Source organism: Micromys minutus (genome assembly GCF_963924665.1).
Source record: "Micromys minutus genome assembly, chromosome: 8".
NCBI classification, from domain to species: domain Eukaryota; kingdom Metazoa; phylum Chordata; class Mammalia; order Rodentia; family Muridae; genus Micromys; species Micromys minutus.
In genome coordinates this window covers 61163683-61184088 of record NC_137977.1, presented here as the reverse complement: position 1 = coordinate 61184088, position 20406 = coordinate 61163683, and the positions used below count along the sequence as shown (strand labels likewise).

The 20406-nt window shown below is 44.4% G+C and overlaps 1 protein-coding gene across 1 annotated transcript in view; it reads right to left on the bottom strand.

Annotated features, from left to right (window-relative positions):
* Nucleotides 1–19331, bottom strand: part of SKOR2 (SKI family transcriptional corepressor 2) — a gene marked incomplete at both ends in the record, with an annotated part of 35205 nt that extends 15874 nt beyond the window's left edge. Inside the window, 5 exons of the mRNA XM_080919989.1 lie at nucleotides 1547–1645; nucleotides 2016–2081; nucleotides 15156–15227; nucleotides 15741–15801; nucleotides 16740–19331. Coding sequence (XP_080776115.1) covers nucleotides 1547–1645; nucleotides 2016–2081; nucleotides 15156–15227; nucleotides 15741–15801; nucleotides 16740–19331 — 2890 coding nt within the window. The remainder of the gene's footprint in view (nucleotides 1–1546; nucleotides 1646–2015; nucleotides 2082–15155; nucleotides 15228–15740; nucleotides 15802–16739) is intronic.
* Between the last annotated feature and the right edge of the window lie 1075 nt (nucleotides 19332–20406).

The window sequence follows — 20406 nt, the reverse complement described above, 5'->3', positions numbered from 1 at the left end:
AGTGGCTCAGAAAAAATTTAAATTTGCAAAATTAAAAAAAAGGGGGGGTTGGAGAGATGGCTCAGTGGGTAAGAGTGTGTACTGCTTTTGCAGAGGAACAGAGTTTGGTTCCCAGCACCCATGCTAGGCAGCTCACTACTGCCCATTGACCCCAGCTCCAGGAATGTCTGACGTCTCTGACTTCCTTTGGTACCTGCATTCAAGTGTATATAACCACACACAGATAGACACACACACTCACACAAACATACACTCACATACACACATTCACACAAACACTCACAGACATACACACACTCACACAAACACTCACAATCACACTCACACATGCTCACACACACATATACACTCATACACACACATATACACACTCACACATGCTCTCACACACATACACTCAACACTCATACACACTCACACAAGCTTACACACTCACACACACACACCACACACATACACATACATTTACACACAATTTAAAATAAAAACAAATCTTAAGAAAATTGTTTGCATGCTATTTTCTTTCTCACTTTCATTTTTCTGAAGAGCGTACAACAAAACGAAACTCCTAGAAGCCTAAGGAACATTCCCAAGATGCACTGGTTCCTGTGCAGTCCCACATGGCAGGTGAATTTTGCAGTTTTACATGGATGCCTACCATGAAGTCTTTCTGAAATTCTACGACCCTGGGAGCAAACTGATAACCTGATTTCCTGCTTCACATCGGAATGAAATATCACATTAAGATAGATTAAGGGTATAAAACGATTAAAACTGAATCGATTTAATTATTATTATGTTCCTTCACTCTGGGTTTTGCTTTCTTTGTAGGCTAACAACATTAAGAGGAAAATTCTAGAAACATGCACTTCATAAATTTTAGATAACATTTATGGTACTGTAGATGCTTATATCTGTCCTATTTTTCTCCTTGGTCGTTATTACTAATTTCTCAGATGAAACTTTATTGTACCAATGTGAGTAGAGAGGAGAAGGAGTGCAGGGACGGCTTGAAGCTACCTGCAAGTTCCCTGCATCCGCTGGGTGCTGCCTGCTTCTCTCCTCAAGATAAGGGGGAGCTACGGTAATCAGATAATCGCTTCAATCTTCACAGTTATACATCTCTCCCACATTGGTGGCTAATGAGAGCTGTACAAGAATAAAAGGTACATGTCCCTTTGTTTTTCTTACTTCAGAAACTAATAAATACCAGTGAATTATTGTATATTAAAATAAATAATCTGGACACATTTTAATATATGAACTCATTTCATACTGAATTGTATGTTTACATACATATTTTAAGATGCACACACACTGATACTCATATATCAAAACATAAATAGCAAATGCTCTTGTGAGAAATTTTATCTTTGAGTTAACTTGGAGCACAGATAAGGGATTAATGTCTATGGTGACTTCAGCTGAGTGTGGGAAGGCTGTGTGGCTTTGTACTTAGCCACTTCGGGCTTGAACTCACTTTCCAACCTAACAATAGAGATCCCAACAAACATCACATACAGAAGGAAGGAAAAGGGTTTCTTACTGAAAACTGGGAAGGACGTATTTCCTTTTAACACTTGGAATTCTTGCTCCAGTCGCCTCCGTAAGTCTATTTGCTCAAACAAGACCTTCTGAAGTTCCTCTATTGGGGGGGAAAGAGAAAAGCCATTTTACTAATCTTTACAAATAACTCTCTAGAGAACTGTTATATCTGGCAATTTGTTATTATAAGACAAAATATTTTACCAGTTTAAAAAGTGTTTGCATAGACATAGGATAGATTTTGTGCAGAAATCCATGAATATAAATCAATGTAATATATTATTTTAAAGTATTATATTACAGTGTCACGTATTGATTGATATGTATGCATTAATCTCAATTATATCTACCCAACGGTCCATATATTATTCATATGTTGCTTGTCAAGCTTAAAATATGGCACAGAACAAAAATATCTTCTTATTATCTCTAAGCTAAGAGAAGTACATAGCTTCCAAACTCGTCTTTACCTTTCCCCATATTTTCTACATCCTTTTTGAGCGAATGAGGTGAAGTAGTTTCTTGTGCGTGTTCACCTTAAAAAAAGAAAAGCAAAAACATTAACTTACATAGACCACGTTTCCCGAGTTTTTCATTTTCTTTTTCACATCGAGAAAAAGAGGTTATTATCTAACATAAGCTGGTATTAGGGACCCACGGGACTCAGTGCTGTTCTTGAGAATGGGTACCACTCCTTCAAGTCACGGAAGCACCCTAGAGCATGAGGTTGGAATCTGGCTGGCCCTAGAAAGCAGCATCACTCACGAGAGGAGGCTCACTCTCCCTGGAAGGCCCTTCAGACTGGCAGAGAGATGAGTTTCCTAAACTTTTGGTATCCCCAAGATCTGTAACAGTCAAAAAGGAAGGAGGTCTTGTGTTAGGGAAACAGTCATACCTGGAGGCTCTCCGGGCCATTGATGGCCTTCTGAAAGAGATGTACTCCACAGAAGAGAAGTGAAATGAGTTATCTGTTAGTTTGTGAATACTTGATTACTCAGAGATAGATTTTTTTAACTTCTCATCTGAAATAACTCATCATGATAACTCACCCCTACCCCTAAAAATGACCATGGGAGCAGAGGTTGGAGCCCAGGAGTTAAGCACAAGTGATGCAAGTGCCAGGCCTCTGCTTCAACCCTAGCACCCAAACCAAACTGAATAAGCCAGTTGTCTACATTAAGAACAAAGGTTAGACTGTCCCTCCTGCTTTGCTACTTGTGAACGGGAACAGTGGCAAATGAAATGATACATTTATCTACAGTAAATCCTGTCTTCAGGAGGGGAGAGCCCAAATACACCAAAGGCTTAACCCATTCATCCAGCTAACCAAATGACTGTGTTTTCAAACCTCAAGTTAGTTTCTGTGACAGCCACACGGAGTGATTAAGCTTCTGTTTTTGTCTTAAGAGATGAGGTAGTGCAGGTATTGGTTCTCTGGGAGGTTTTATGGATTCCCACACTGGTTCCCAGAGATGGCACCCTTAGTCCAGGCACTGCTGGAGGCAAGGGCCCTGTCTCTTTTCTACATCCAGCCAGCACCTTATAGGCATACCACAAGCCCCCAGTAGAGTGTCTTCTGTTGTTACTGAGGGAACCCCAGGAGGACATAAATTCTAAATCATGGCTCCAGCCAGAATGTATCACTTCAATTCTCTGCTTGCTCTTTATTCATTTCCCTCAAAAAGAAATGGAGTGTAATAGCCCCTAGGCACTTGTTTGAATACTAGGAGACTTCACTGCCAAGTTAAAATTTCTATAAATAAAGAAACAGGATCTCTTTCCAAAGCATCAACCTATATTATTGACAGATATCTGTGAAAGGTGCACATGAATATACATTCTTCTCTTTAAGGACTTATCTGTAACATACATACATTCAAATATTCTTAAATATATGCATACCTGGGGGCAGAGCCTAATCTACCCTTCACCCCTCAAGCTCCTTACTCACGGGCATTCTCTAACAAGCCAAGCATATTCACAGGACATCATTTTGATACATCTTGAACTTGACCTCTCTCTATAGTCTCAATACACTCCTGGACCTTGGCAATGTGGTTTTCTTTTCCTTATAGCAAGGAAAATGCCTGTGAGGCATCCCAATGGTGGACCTCAATAGAACCCCTAAGGAATTTGATCCTCTACTAGGAAAGTGACAGTGTGGTACCCAGTCATTAATATGTAGACAGTGCATCATGTCAGCTGACCAATACAGAAGTTCCCCACTGCCGCAATACTGCATCCCGACAGAGAAGGGACAGCAGGTAGGTTCATGCCTCGGAGCTTCCTTACATGTGGTGAGAGGTTTTCTCACTCAGAGAAAGGGGAAGTGAGAACGCTTCTGGGAGCATGCTCTAACCATGTTGTAGACCAGACTTTTTGGTTCATTAATATATTTTGAGAACTGTCTATCTTGTCTTACATTTCAATTGGATGAATACATTTAAGAGTTAAGATATATAACACTATCGTTCCCTTCCCCTTCTCAAGTACTAACATTATATGCATAGAGTACCCCTAAAACAATAGCTAATCAATGGAAACATATGCAGGGACATCTAGGGTGACATTAACAATGGACTGCTCTTTTTGTCAGCTCTGGAGGTTTTATTCATATTTTGCTTTAGTATCTATTACAAATAGACATTTTTTGGCTGCAATTTCTGAGTGAAAATTGCCAATGTAGAGCTTAGAAGATATAAATGTCCCCTTCACTGTGTTTTTTTTTTTTTCTTCTTTTAAGTGTTTAAGTGTCAGGTAAATAAGGACACAGAAGCTGACTCAGCTGTGTTCCATGTGTCTCTTACTGGACTGCCGATTTCTGCGTTCCTGCTAATATGTGGAAACCAGATTGTTAATGGTGGTTAAAAATGACCTCTGGGAGCCTGGATGTTTGTTCACTACTGACGCTAATGTTTTCCATCTGGTTTTTTTTTTTAAGGCAGTCTAATACTAGATAAAATAAATGTGATTTAGTTGACAATGAGCTTCCAATTTTTATAAAATACTCCGTCAGGTTAGATGCGTTTCACTTCTCTGAATGAACGAATGACTTTAGAGGTATCCCAAAATTAAAACGCTCACCTTCTTTCTTCACCTTACACTCTTCTTAAAAAATATATTTACAAGCAGAGAGAGTGGGGGAAACTTAGAGATCTCGGTGGCTTAGAGGCAGGAAACAACGTTACGCAAGGGGGGAATGTCTTTCTTAGAGGCCTGGCCTCAAACACATCAGATGGTAGAAGAAAACACAGTGGTTTAGAGTAGGAAGGGGATGAGTGATATGGGTACAAATACACTGGTGGAAGGATGAGATGTAAAGCTGCTGCTTAGGGAAGGTGTTAGGGATGCATCACCTTCTCATGGAACCTTTGTGATCCATGACCCCAGTGGCAGAGGCAGTGGAATGCCATGCAGGACAAAGCTCATGGCAACTCGATGCAACCAAAAGCCAAGGCCTGGGCACATGCTTTTGCTTTCCCAATCTCTCTGGGCTCATGTTCTAGGAGATTTCCCATCACACCCTTGGTTTTGCCCATGCTCAGCCATCAGAAAACAGACAAGATGGACGGATATGAGATGGTACCATATTCTGGCGTACATAAGCAGCAAACATAAAACAAACAGGGACTAGCACTCACAAACTCACAAAGAATTGGTCAGTGAATTCCCTAGTATAATCTTTACAGGCTTAGGATGAATCATTTTCTCCTAACTATTGTGACATACTCTTGCTCGGGAACCTGGGATGGATTCCCTGGTCTTCACAGGGAACAGAATCTATTCTATGCTCCTTTGGAGTTTCCAAGTCTTCTGACCTAGGTTCCTGCTGCCTTGGCCCCCCAGCTCATCTGTCTTTATTGCCAACACAAATCCTCCACTGTGTTCAGGCCTGTGTTTCTCACTGCGGACTGCTTTACCTTGTAGTGTTTGCCTTGGATACACTGACCCTCTCCCCACTTTCCATTCCATTTGAAACATCCAATGGCATTCCAAAATACCATTTAAGTCTCCTTGGAGTGGACTGGGCTTTCCAAACTCTCCAACCTTTATGTAGTAAAGCTCCAATCTTTGAGATGCTGTTTCGGGGCAGTTCAGCCAATGGGGTTGATTGGGTCATCAGAATGGGACACCATGCACCAGGTCAGTGCCATGGGCAAGACATCGTTCCATCATGTCCTGTATCAGCTGCCTACGCATCTCCCAAGAAGCTCCCATCAGACATCGAGTCTGCAGTTATCTTGATCTTGGACTTCCCAGCTTCCAGAGCTGTAAGGTGTTTACATTCTAGCATCCCAAAGAACTAAGACACCTTCCATGACCCAATCTCCGTTTCTGCAGGTGCCGATGGTCACCCCTTTCCTGATCACCCCTTTGCTTCCTGCTTAGGAGATTTGCTTTCTGAAGGCAGCAACAACACACACCCTACCCCCAAGGAGGGTGCAAATACATCCCACAAATGCCTGAAGTACTAATTGAGTCTAGTTTGGGAAGGAAATACCAACCACTGCTATTGTAAATCTTTAATTGTCATGAGGACCTTTAAACTAATTCTTATAGTTAAACCTAACTCATAAGTGAAAAAGTAAATTTCAATTTGTTTTATAATCAGACTAAATCAGGCTAACTATATTTTCTGTCTACTGGGAGGTTTGTGATGTCCCAATTAAAAAAAATAAACCTTTTTTTCTCATCTGAGATTTTCAAAGTTTTTATGTAAAGACACTTAGTCTAAATTCTGGCTAAAGTATAGAAAAAATTAATATATACATCTGCCATGGCTTCCAGTACAAATGTCACATATTTTAGGATTCATTTATTTTATTACAGTAATAATTTTATTATAAGATGTTCATCTTTCTGTATATGTTGATGATTTATTTCTACCTTACTTGCTAGAGATGAAACCCAGGGCCTCACACATGTTAGGCACATTCGTGTCCCCAGGTTCAGTGACAGGAGCCACACAAACAGATGAGATGCCATGTTCTTTCTGTTCATGGTCATAGGACAGGGAAAGAAGCTAATTAAATAGATGCCACCAGAACTCTCCCTGGCATCTAGCTTTCCCAGTTGAGAGGGGGAAATTTCATCAGCGGTCTTATCCACACTGGACTCCCATGCCCACGCTGGCCAAGGAGTGCCTGGTGCAGTAGCAGTCACAAGACTTTACAATAAAGAGATTGCTCTCTATTGGATCAAGGCCGGCTTCACAGGCCAGAATTCAAGCTCGGTATTGCAAACATGGTCTAAGCCTGTGCCCAGGGATCTTGTTGGGCTCGAGGGGAAGAACTTCTCAAGGCCGTCCTGTCGTCAATTCTCTTTTAAACATTCATGCTCACGTCTACAGACGTGTGCTGTTTCCAGCCTCGGGTGGAGAACTTCTTACTGAAGTGATAGTGGTCACTGCAGACTCAGGCCTGCTCAAAGTGCTGAGATGAAGTGGTGGTAGGTGCTCACCCACGGATGGGGCACTGCCTGCCTCAAACACACCCACGGATGGGGCACTGCCTGCCTCAAACACACCCACGGATGGGGCACTGCCTGCCTCAAACACACCCACGGATGGGGCACTGCCTGCCTCAAACACACCCACGGATGGGGCACTGCCTGCCTCAAACACACCCATGGATGGGGCACTGCCTGCCTCAAACACACCCATGGATGGGGCACTGCCTGCCTCAAACACACCCATAGATCAACAAACACTCTCTCCACCCAAGTTCCAAAGAACACTAAGGAATGGGAGCTGGGTAGAATATGGAGAGTCGGAGGACTCAGAAGGAGTGTTGTCTTCTGCAGGTGACAAGTCTGTTGCACACACAAGGTCACAGTAGCTGTCATTATCATTGCAAGATCAAGCCAGTTAAAATTTTCAGTGTGGATTAGGGAAAGGATCCCACGTTCACGCCCTGGCTGAGCTGATATTGGCAGTTCATGGCTGTGAGTAAGGGAGAGGCTACAGGTAGGTGTCCCAAGCCCAGGTGGATGATGCCATTGAACTCACTGGGTTGAAAATAGCAATGAGTAAATAAATAATCACAAAAGGGGGGGGGCAGATATGATGGGAGATACTGTAAGGGGGCTGTGAGGAGTGGAGATAGTCAAGGAACATTGTATACGGCGTATGGAAAATTTCAAAGAAGAAGTGCAGATTTTTGAATTTTGAATTCAATAAATAAGATTTAAACACTGCAACCGTAGTATTCAGGTTACAGACCCTAGAACGCAGGAGCACAATATCAAATGCCAAGTCTTAAAATAAGGAGTAAGAGATCTTACAGAACGGCCTCCTTCACTCCTTGGTGTCCTATTCCTGGGCTTAACTCTCTCCCCAAATTCTACCTTGAGCCACACACCACAGCAGTGCTCACAGGGTCTGCCAGGCAGCCACCTCAACAGCTAGCTCATAGCTCCTCCCAACACTGCTACAGAGAACACTTGGTGGCAATCTTTTGGAGGGCACATTTGCTTGTGCAAGAAAAACAAAAAAACAAAAACAAAACAAAAACAAAAACAACAACAACAAAAAAAAAAAAAACCAAAAAACATGCATCCCCCAGAAGGTCAATTCCAAATGACTAGCATATATTTTGATTTGGTTCAGTGTCGATATATGATATGAGATCCATGTATTCTCAGATTTAAAAGACTGTGTCTGACAGACAAATGCTTCAACAGCCCTGGGGGGCTGATGCAATCCTGAGTGTGTTCTGGTGCAAGGGAGCAGACATCTCACACAATCAGGTGCAGCTGAGCCCTGCTTCAAGCACACTGCCACAGCCTCTCTGGCTGGATGGAGACCCTACCCTCTTGCCTCTTTGAATCCTAACAGGGCAGACTGGCACTAACCAAATAAGCCTGTTGGATTCTTCATATAAACACTGTATTTTGATAACTGGCCTTAATTTTGTGATCTAGCTTAGGCCTTTTCTGTACCTTTTCTCCTTTCCTTATAATGTATCTTAGAGGCTCAAATTAGACTGAGTCAAAGTTAATCTACAACTGGAATAATCAAAACTTTAGCACACCATGCAGCATACAGGGTTTTTAAAGGACTTTGCATCCAGGCATACGAAATCAATTCTGGAGGCTAACGAGATGGCTTAGCAGGTGAACAAAAAAAGACTGGAGTTTGGGCCCCATGCACCCACCTAAACAGATGAATGTCATGTCCTGTATCCCAGAGACAAAAATGAGATCCCTTGAACCCATTGGCTAGCAAGACTCACTGCTAAAGAAGCCAGGCTGTGGTTCATATGAGACCCTGCCTCCTTGTATAAGACAGACAGTGACTAAGGAAGGTGTTCAGTGTTAATGTCTAGTCTGCACACGCATGCACGCATGTGCACCCACATGTACGAGGACATAGATACACACACGCAAACTACACAAACCCATACTACAAAATCAATGACATAGGAAGCAAGGTCAGACAACTTTCTCCTCTGTCAGCGGGTCAGAGTCCTGCATCTACACTAAACCACTTCTCTGTGATGCTTGACCCTTTCGTAAGGTAACAAGAACAGAGACAAAAAGGTCACCGAAGAGGGAATGCTACAGAACGGGCTGGATGAACACCCTCCCCATTAGTGAAAACAAAGAGAAACGGTTGGAGCCTGTGATGCCAGGGAGGTTTCAATGAAAACCATCAATGGCACACTTCGGGACTGAGACCCAAAATTTGAGCTGGGCGTGGCTACACATGGGTATAGACCCTAACACTCAAGAGTTTGAGGACAGCCCAACTATATACAGTGAGAACTTGGCTCAAAGAACAGTGACCTCTGGAGTCTATTTGAGGTTTCTCTTGAGTTTTGGAATTGAGTCATCGCTATGCAATATTTTTATTTCTTTTACACTTATTTATTTGTGTATGTACGTGTTTGTGTTTGGGGGCACGCATGAATGTGAAATGTGCATATGGAGGTTGGTAAACAACTTGCACACGTTAGTTTCTCTTTCTACCATCTTGACAGCCCTAATTTTTTTTCATAGAAAGCTTTTCATTGTTTTCTATCTCGTCGAGTTACATATAAAATTTTAAAAAATATATATTAGCACCGAGAAAAGGTTTTCATAAATAGAAAGTAGATGGCTAAAACAGAGGGACAACCTAATTCTGCATTTATTGAGCGACTTCAAGATGTGTTATCTGAAAGTAATGTCCGTAATAAATTAGAGGTTTTATAGAATTCTACAGACAGCCCAACTTGGATACAAACTTATCCAAAGTTCCCTTAAAGCGAGAGAATTAAAGCGCAGGCCCACTATGGCTTTTAAGAATTTCTCTTCTTTTGCCTTTTTTTTTTTTAATCATAAGCATGTTCTAAAATCGAATGGAATAATAAATCAGAGTGCCTCATCTGCTATATATTCATGAGAAGTGTAACTGCTTCTTACCTATTCTTGGAAATCCATCCACAGCATATTAAGTACACTAGAGAATCATACCTGTGGAAATCAAATTGATTTTAAAAGTTCTATACACCTAACAAGATGCAGGTGCTGGCTGCATTTCCAGGAGAGGGATTGGAAGGCGGGTGACTCCTCTTTCTCTTATTTCCTTGACCTGAGGTAGCTCTGAGCAGTCTCCCCAGCCTACCCCATTGCATTCAATTTCAAATCACTTAACTTCACTGAAGTTATTCAAAGCTGAGATGCGGAAGCCACTCTGGGATTGCAGGTGAGATCCTGTCAGCTCCAGTTTAGGGTTGGTAATATTCTCACCAAGCCACGATCCATGTAATTCTATGTGGCTTGGCATACTTTTGAAGTTCTGCTGCTTTCTGGGGAATTTTGGTTGCTGAAGACTATCTTGTTTGGTCCCCTCGAATTATACACACTACGGAATCTATTGTGCTTTTCCAGACAGGATTTTAGAACCTCAGTTATAAGTGTCAACACATAGCTAATCAATCAGCCCAAAAGCTTGGAATAAAGGTGAGGCTGAACCGAACAGGGAACACCGGCTCCATGGAAATCTAGACTTTATATTAAGGACCAGTTAAGGCAATAACTACCACAGAGGACAGACATGTCTGTTTTCATACATGACCACGGAAACATCCTGGTAACTATATTCATGATTACCGTGAGAATTAAAAGTTTATATAAAAGCAAAAAAAGAAAAGTCATCTGATTTACCAGGGAGTTAAAAAAATTTGTTTTATTCTCCCATGTTCTGCTTACGTGAAGGAGTTAAATATTGTACTGTTAGTCTTAAAAAAAAAAAAAAAAAAAAAACCCTGATTGAGCTAAATGTGGGCTGAAGGGACAGAGCTATGTAAGCCCCACCAGACAGTGTTGTGTTTTCTTCTTGGGTTTTGTTTTGAGGCAAGTTCTCACTATGCAGTATGGGCTGGGTTGAAATTTGTGATCCTCCTGCCTCAGCCTCCTAAGTACTAGGATTATTGGTGTGGCCTCTCTCTCTCTCTCTCTCTCCCTCTCTCTCCCTCCTCCCCAAACAAACAAACATACATACATACATATTTCAGCCATTCATGTGATGCAGTCTGGCTAATTTGTCTCCCACTCTTAGTTGGCATAACCAAAGGGCTTTTTACCTCAGAACTTGCAGAGTTTAGCATTCGGGGGACGTTCTCAGCCAAGCGCAGAGCAAATGAGCGGAGCGCATGGATGCACGTAGTCAGAAAGCCAACAGTTCTTATTTAGAGAGATCTTGCCAGGAGGAGGAGGAGGAGGAGGAGGAGGAGGAGGAGGAGGAGGAGGAGGAGGAGGAGGAGGAGGAGGAGGAGGAGGAGGCACTGGGTGCTACCACAGCAGCAAAGCCACACATGCTCATGAGCTCCTTGGCTTGTTTTAGTTTTTGATGTTGCTAAATGAATAGAATCTGGTTACGATTAAATAAATTAAAAAAATAAAAAAACACAGGTGAGGTGCCCATTCTTTGATTTTTCTCAGTTGCATTTCAATTGTTGACCACGGGGCTAATTTTTTTTTTTTTTTTTTTACAACTATGGGACAGCTGAAGGCATAGTGTGCTAAGTACCACAAACCCCGATCTCCTCAACACTCTGAGGCTTTAAACCTTACACATAAAGGCGGGAGCAGTGGTGCCCACTAGTAGTACCAACTACTCAGGAAGCTGAGGCAGGTGACTTGCTTGCGCCCATAAATTTGAGATCACACTGGGCAATGTAGGGAGACTCGGTCTCAAAAGGGATTAAGCGATAGAGGAAAGGAAGTACTCTCTCAAAGGAATCACAAAGATGAGCTTCCTGTGGCCCCATGTTCTAGCATCAACCCCACAACCCCCACCTGAACGTCGAATGTTCTGTAGTTTCCAACCATTCCACATTCATTGTCCCCATTCTCCCTTCAGTATAAGACAATAATATGTGACCAGCTACCTCCATATGTCCCTGCACAAGGTGAGGGAGAGACTGCCGCATGGAAAATCAATATGGAGCAAGCTTCTCTGGGACTCTGTATCAGATTGGTTATTCTGAGAATGGGAGTAATACTGTATCAACAGTAGACACAAGGTGTTATTACCACCGTAACTACTGGACATAGATAGATCCTGTCTGACCACGGAATACTCACGTGGACACGGATCCTGTCTGCACCTTTACCTATACCCTTTTAGCATATGTATTTTGCATCTGCAAACTAAACAATGGATCAAGTGTTTTTTTTTTTTTTTTTTTTTTCAATCCACTCTGGGTATCATTCTCGAGATTCTGAGGGTGTGTCAGGGTTTACTGGTCTGAGTGGATGTGAGAACATGAACACTCTTTCAGGTAAGTCCAGAAGCTTCTTTCAAACTTCATCCAAGGCAAAGGAAGGTGGAAGGTAGGATTCTTTTTTTTTTTACAAAAAGAAATCCAGAGATTATAAATGAGTAATGTGAAGGTCCTGTAACTCTAAGGGACTCACTAGGTCTTAATACATGTACACTCTGATCCATTAGCACTTACTGAATTTCTAGCTCACAGACTTTATAAAAATAATGAATACAAGCTGTTCACATGCAACGTAAGAAGTTGAGTTTCCTAAAGAGAAATAACCTCAGATTGCAGAACTTGGATCCTCTCATTAAATCTATGCAAACCACTTTAAACATCAAATTATCCCCCATAGTTTTATGCAAATTTTTGCTACCTCTTGGAAAGCTATGCAATTTTACATTTTTATAGCATATATAACTCCTTTTTATTTCCATAAAAAAAATCATACCTAAAAGAGAGGGAGAATTGCGCAAAGCAGACTTGGAATAATTAGTGCTTAGTAGCTAAAGTGTGCTATCTACCATGAATCATTCTCTAAATGATCATCTGCAGTGATATTAAATACATGTGTCTTGTAATCTGTGCCACAGAACCACCAATGGCCAACTCCAGAGTCAAAGCCTCCAAATATAGGCAGTCAAAACAATCAGATCAACTAATGCAAACAACTTAATGTACAAACTTTAACAAGACTCACTAAGTTAAAACTGAATTAAGAGATGGAAATAGAAAATGAGGGCCCATATCCTGCCCTGCAAAAGGGTTAAGTTGTTATAAAGTGCATGACCTATGTCCCTTTACCAGACCTCTAGGCTTCATGGAGCCTACTTACAAAATGAGAGGTTACATACAAAATACAAGATGTGCCAAATAAAAATCCCCCCAAATTAATTAATTATTTAATAAGTAATTAATACCAGCACCAGAATATGACAGCAGCTATTAAACTCTTCCTGAGTGTCCTCTGTTTGGATAGAGAGAAGCAGGAACTCTTCAAGTGCTCCCTGCTCCTATATCTCAGACCTAGCAAGGCTCCTATCCGGTTCAGCTGCTGGAACAGCCACACTTAATTTGCACTCACCAGAGTCCACATAGACTCTCCATGTGCAGTCCCCTGGCATGGAAGAAATTGGGCTACTTTAAAATCTATTTTTAGCTGTACCACCGTACATGCTAAATACCATTTGATCTGGGGTTGAGGAATGTTACTAAGACTGTTTCATACCTATGAATGGTGTTTCCAGTGGTTATTAATTTCCACACATATCAAATTTACAAAAGTATTCGACTGTCTAGATATGTCTGGGAAGTGGTAAGATATTACAGAATCAATGAGATAGAATTATAAATGTTTCGTATGTGTGTGTATGTGCGCGCGCTACCAATTAGAAATTCCTTGGTAGTAATTCTTTTCATTTCAAGCTTCGTTTTTGAGGAATATCACACTAGGGGGGAGGTAGTTCCCAGGAAAATATTCTTGCCTTTGTGACTTTAGATTGTAACAGAAAAAAAATCCACACTTAACAATTTTGTCATTTTAGACATTTCAAGAAAGTTGTAAAAGGTAATTTTATAAATTTTTCAAATAGTATGAGGTTTCAATGTTGGGAGCCAATAATAATAATTTAAAATGTGCTAACAGGTAAAGCCAGAATATATAAAACGACAGTATTATGTATGCAGACTTAATATGGCCACTAACCAGTAGCATTAAATTATTCTTAGTAACTCTTTGGTATTGTCAACCAAATTAGATGTTGAACAATATTTATAGAATATATTAATAAAATAATCTGGAAGTATCTGCTAATTATAGATGTTTCTTTCCATGTACACAAAACCTTTTTTTCATTAAAAGAGAAATATGCCTTTTACCATTTAGAACATTAAGAGGTTTCCTCTCTGAAAACAAGAACAAAGATTCAAAGACCTTTTAAGTTGTATCTTGAAGGACTATAAGACACATTGTACCCCACAGTTCTATAAGATACATTGTATCTTGCAGTTCTACAAGATACATTGTAGCTTACAGTTCTATAAGATACATTGTGTCTTGCAGTTCTATAAGATTCCTTCAAGATCCTATTTTCTTTATTTCTGCTCCCCACACCACTCTCTCTCCCTCTCCCTCACTTCCTAGCTTGCTCTCTCTGTCTCATTTGACAGGCAAATTTGCAGACATTGCCGCAGGATAACAACCTCGTTTGACAGTCAATTAACCGTGAATAGTCAAAGCCAAGGCAGTTTGCATTACATAAATGGAAAATTAGATTCCTTTTTTTCCCAAGAAACAAAACCCTCTCCTTAAGACACTGCAATAGACAACTTAGTATCAAAACTTCTAATCACGTCTTTCCCAAACCCCTTGGAGACATTTAGCAATCAGTAAAAGGTGGTTTCATTTAATTTGTATAATGTAATTTTTGTAAATGTATTATACATTTTGTGTAGAGATCATTATCATGGAGATAATATAAATGTTGGCATAGATGTCATAAAACACCTTTAATGTCTTTCTGACAGATATTAAAAGCGATAAGCTGTGATCCTTTTTAATGGAAGGTTTCTAAGAGAACATTTCAATTATTGTCATTTTATGCTTTTGCAGCCTGTTTCATTGTGTAACCTGATATATTTCTGAATCTTCTTCTGAAATATGCCCAGCAATTAATAATCTTATTGCTATTAATGTCACTGCTTTCCTATTTGTGTTTTTCTTAGTTATATCTACTGGGAATTGTTGGGTTTTTTCCCCCCTTAGCTTTAGCCTCATACTAAATATCCAGTCTTTTGATTATGAATATCTACCCTGTCTGTTATGTGAATGTTCACTCCCCCTGTGTGTTCCCAGCCTACCTGATCTCTCTCTCCAAAAGTCTCCAGAAGAATCAGAGTCCGTGATGAAAAAGCTGTGTTCCTTGTTCTTATCTAGGACCAAAACAGAGCATGAAATCTACAAGTGCCCAGACTGACAACAGAACAGAAAGACAGAGGGAAGGAACATGGGATTTACGCTGCCTAAGCTCGACTAGCTAAAGAGAAGCAATCTGAGGGCTCCATTCAGAATCCCAAACCTTGGTGACGGTTGAGAAGAAGGCAAAGACATCTCAGCACGACAGTATATATTATACACTTGTGCACATTGAGGGAGTTGATGTCATAGAAATGCAGAGAACAATCCTGAGCCTGGGGACATTGGTACAATTATTTAAAAACTTGCCATTGCTTGGAAACTACTGAATTGCTGCCTTTGTATATAAACCATGCTAAGACAACAGCAGGCCAGCACAGAACAGAACCCTGAGGAATGGTGGATGCAGGGCTGGGGGTGGGAAAGGGTTAGAGAGGGCTGTGGGGGGGGGAGGGGCTAGGGAGGCTTGGAATGAGCCACAGAAATGGATGCACCTAAGAAAGACAAATGGTGGCTCACTTTTGCTTTACCTGAGAAGTTGTCATCCTTTGTAGATATAATAACTTGGTTGTTTTCCTTAGGTTTCTGATTCTGTGTGGACAAGAATTACACACACACACACAAATCAATGCCTGGATTAAACCATATGCTAATGTCAATAGTCAGCAGGAAGAGGCATCAATAAAAGTGACTCCATAGAGCCTCAGGAGACATTTTTTTTTTTTTTTTTTTTTTTTGATGATCATCTTCTCTAAATAGCTTTTATTCTTAAATTCGTGCATATGCCTCCATATACCTCCACTGGGCCTTAAGAGGGAACATAGCTTAATTAAATGCATGCTAGGTTCGCCCTGTAAATAAACACAGTGATATTTGTCAGGTCTACAGTATAGCAGAACAGCTTTACCTCTGTCTGAGACCTTGGAAAATGTTTGCTTTGCAAGCTTGAGTGAACACTGCCGTTTAACTGTAACTTTGGTTTCTGAGGGGTCCTGGGTAGCACTTTCCAGTTAGTGGAAATGGGGCTTGGGAAAGTCTTGCTACAAGATTCTGTACTGACTTACTTAGGAGAGACACAGACTTTTACACATGCACACCCCATTCTGGCTTGATTTAAACAGTAAAAATAAAAGGGAATTCAACTTTCAAAAATCAACGTATTTTCAATCTTTTGAAAAGAAAGTAGGCCATGGTAGAGAAGACACTGAGCTCTTTGGAAATAGTGAGTAGGATTATTCCACCAGTTTTGGTGTCTCTCTGGTAAACTCTGGGCTAAAGGGACTTGGATTATAGTGTCTGTTAAATCTAAGAGGTGAAGAGAAGTCTGAAGCCGCCAAAGGTTTTAGGACCGAAAACCACATTTTTATAGAGGACCCTGGCAGGAAATAAGCTCCCAAACACATTGAATATTTCATTTCTGTGGGGGAAATGTGGTGATTCATCTTTCCTGCGCATATGTAACTGATTCAGCCTAAAGGTGCATTTAAATAATAATAATTAGCTTGAAGGAGCCTAAAGGGGATATTTACATCTTTGTATGAGGGCTCTTCCTCCAGTGATGGATGGTGGACAGGGCTGCCTGGTCTGCTGCCTCTGCTGCTTGCTTTCTGGGGGGCCAGAGGTGGGGGTGGGGGCGCCGGCAGGTCCGAGCCTCCGGGGTCCCCCAGCTTCCCATCCTCCTGTAGCAGCCTGGAGGAGTTCAGGGCTAGAGGAAAAGCACCCACGGCGGGCGTCGTGCGGTCTTGTCCGCTCCCCTTCTCCGACAGCCCTCGGCCCTGGAGGAACCGGCTACCGCCAACCAGGGAGTCTCCGAGAAGGACCCGGGTCTCCTCGTCTTCTTCCTCCTCATCTTCGGGATCTCGACCATCCTCCTCTTCCTCGCCTTCGAGTGGCTTGTGGCCCTCCACATCCACCTCCTGCTCTTCCTCCTCGTCCTCCTCGTCTTCAGAGCTGTCCTCGCTGGGGTAGCTGCAGCTGGTGCCCTCGGGGGACAGAAGGCCTCGGTGGTGCGGCTGCGGGGCCAGAGGGGGCGGCGGCGGTGGGGGTGGCGGGGCTGGGTGGTGGCGCTCCGGCCCCGGCTCATCTGGCTGTGGCTGCAGCAGCAGCAGCGGCGACGGCGGCTGCGGAGGGTGGTGGTGGTGGTGGTGCGGGTGATGGTGGTGATGGTGATGTGCTGGGGCCGAGTGGGGCGCGCCCGCCGACGCCCCGTGCAGCTTGGCCAGGCTCTCTGCGTCGTCCTTGCCGCCCACCGGCCGGAAGGCGCTGGAATGGTGGTAGCCGCCGCTGCCCGCCTTGCGCCCTTCCAGGAGGTGCGGGTGATGGGGGGCCGGCACTCGGGTGCCCACAGAACCGGCTCCGGAGGATGTAGCCCCGTTCCCGGACGTCACTCCCGGCTCTGAGGGTGGCGTGGACCCGGCGCTGCAGTCCCCGCCGCTGCCGCCCGGGGGCGACTCGAAGAGCGCGTCTCGTGCTCCGGTGCCCCCAGTAGCAGGAGGACCTGAGCCAGGGCCATTGGCCACCACAGGGGGAGGCTGGCCCGGCGGGGGCGCTGCCTCGGCGCTGCCACCTGCACCGCCCGGCTCGGCCAGGTCCAGAAAGGCCTGTCGTAGCAGGGCTGGGCTGTCACCCAGCGCGCAGCCGAGCGCAGAGGGCGGCTGCGGCGGAGGCTGTAGGTAGGTGGGCACGGGCAGCCCGCCGGGGGTCCGCGGTGGCCAGAACATGCAGAAGGGAGGGTAGAAGGCGTCCTTGCGCCCCGCAGGCCAGAAGAGACTGGACAGCCCGGCCTTGGGCGCCGCACCTGCGCTCCCCGCGCTCGCTCCCCCCAGGGCCTCGGCCGCGGTCCCTGCGTCCTCCTTCTTGTGGCACAAGCCAAAGGCGGCGGCCGCGGCCGGAAAGGTGTAAGGATGCGGGAAGAGGCCCCCGCAGCCCGGGAACTTCTGTAGCACGCCCCCGAACGACCCCTTGCTGGGCACTGGGATGACTGGGTAGCTGCGTGGACCTTTGGTGCCAGCTGCTGCACCAGCCCCCGCAGTGGCACCGACGCCCACGCCGGCCACGCAGCCACCCCCGGGGCCACCTGCGCCCGGTCCGGCGCCGCCTGTGGCTGCGGCCACCGAGAGGCTGGCTGCGGCTGCCGAGAGGCTGGCTGCAGCCACCACGGCCGCCTCCTGCAGGGAATCATCATCGTCGTCGAAGCGCGGCCGCTTGTGATGGGCATGAGGCGCTCCCGCGAGCTCAGCCAAGGGTGGTGGTGGCGGCGGCGGAGGTGGAGCCCCCAGCAGGTGCGGGCCCAGCAGCCCCCCGCCCCCGGCCACTGCGGCCGCGGCCGCCACCGCAGCAGCCTTGACAGAACTGAGTGGGTGACAGGCCGGATGCGCGCTGGGTTGAGGTAGTGCGCGCTTGCGGCTGCCACCGTTGAACATGGCTTTGACGTCCTCCCAGGCGAAGACTAGCTCGTCCTGAGGGCTCTTGTCTGTGAGTTTGAGATGGCGGCGCCAGGAATTGAAGTTGGCTGCGTCTGGCTGCGTGTACTTGGCGTCCGGGGTGCGGTGGGAGTGGAAAATGAACTTGTTGGGCGAGAAGTACATGTTGCAGTAGCTACACTTGATGCACTTGGCGCGAGAGCTGTTGTAGCGCGCCGGGATGAAGCTGCCGCGGCAGCCCCAGGCACACTCGTGCGACACGTCGAAGGCGAAGTTGTCCGGCAGTTTGGGCGGCCGGTTTTCGCCTAGGAATGACTTACAAAGGCGCTCGGCCTCACGCTTGGTGATCATGCCACAACGCCGCGAAGAGATGGGCATGGCACCAGCCCGCCGCAGGATCTCCAGCTGGACAGGTGTGCACTGCACGCAGGTGATGCCCAGCGCCACTCGGCGGTTGTGGATCTCGTTGTAGCTAAAGTTCTTGAGAAGAGTGTTGGAGATCTGCGCCAGGCACAGGCGCTCCTGCCCGTCGATCACCAAGGACACGATGGGAATGCCATAGAGAATCACCTGGCCCACCTGGTTGGGTTTAAGGTTGGCGTGGCCCGACCGCGGTTGGCTCAATGCTTCGGGCTGGAAGGCGCTCGAAGGCGATGCGAGCAGGATGTCATTGGGCCCTGGCAGTGGGCTGGAAGCCATCTCCTCCACTGAAGAACAGCGGGCTTAGCGCTCTGGGTTTGCCTTGGAGACTGGAAAGGAAAGGAGAAAGTGGGCTTGAACCTTTCCGGTTTTAAATCAGGGGTGGGATGAGAACTCAATGGAAGTTACAATAGCTTGCTTGCCTTGGCTAAGACCTGATTATCACAAGCTCCAAATCTCAAACGTCATCATTTAAAATTCCCTTCAAGATCGCCCTTGAGAAAGTTCAGCCACTTGGATTTAACGATTTGTCATGTGTCCTACTCGTCCCTGTATTTGTCTGTTTCTCTGTTTCAGCAAATTCCTAAGACGCTCAAGACATCCCGGGTTTATGGAGTAAAATGATTGTTGGAAAAAGATATGTACGAAATAGAAATACGAAAGCAATGACTATGATCATGGATGATTGTACAAGTCACGAAGAAGTTGGAGAGAGAGAGAGAGAGAGAGAGAGAGAGAGAGAGAGAGAGAGAGAGATGAATTCAGGTGTGCTTGGGGGAGAAAAACTGGTTTTGGTTAAAAAGAATTAACCCAAATATTTTGACAAGAGACTTCTGTGGTGGCCGTGTTTCCTCAGTGGGGGAGATTCACTACTACGAGTAGGGGCACTGCCCATAAAGCAAAACGAAATCTCCTCTTTCCCATCCTTGCTTTTAGGTGTTAATTTTATTTACTGTAATTAGACAATTTGAAGATTGGGGGGGGGGCGTGAGGAAAATCTATATGCATGATTACTCCAAAATAAAGTATGTCGTTTTCAAATTTTCCAAGACTCATTGCATGAGCTAAAGACTTCTAGTTCTAGATAGGTGGGTCAAGAAGAAGTTAGAAACACAAGCATCTTTCAAAAGTCCCCTCTTGTCATTTTAATACAAGGTACACGGTCAACACAGGAGAGTGCATTAAACCAAAAAGCGCGCAAAGAAACACTTCTTGGGAGTCGCACCTGGCAGATGTCAAATACTCATATTCAGTCTCACTTGTCATAGTCAACTTTCATGACATTTTCACCCTTAACTCTGCCGGTATTGTTATACATGCTGAGGGTGAGCCCCGCAGTAAGCTTAACTTCCAG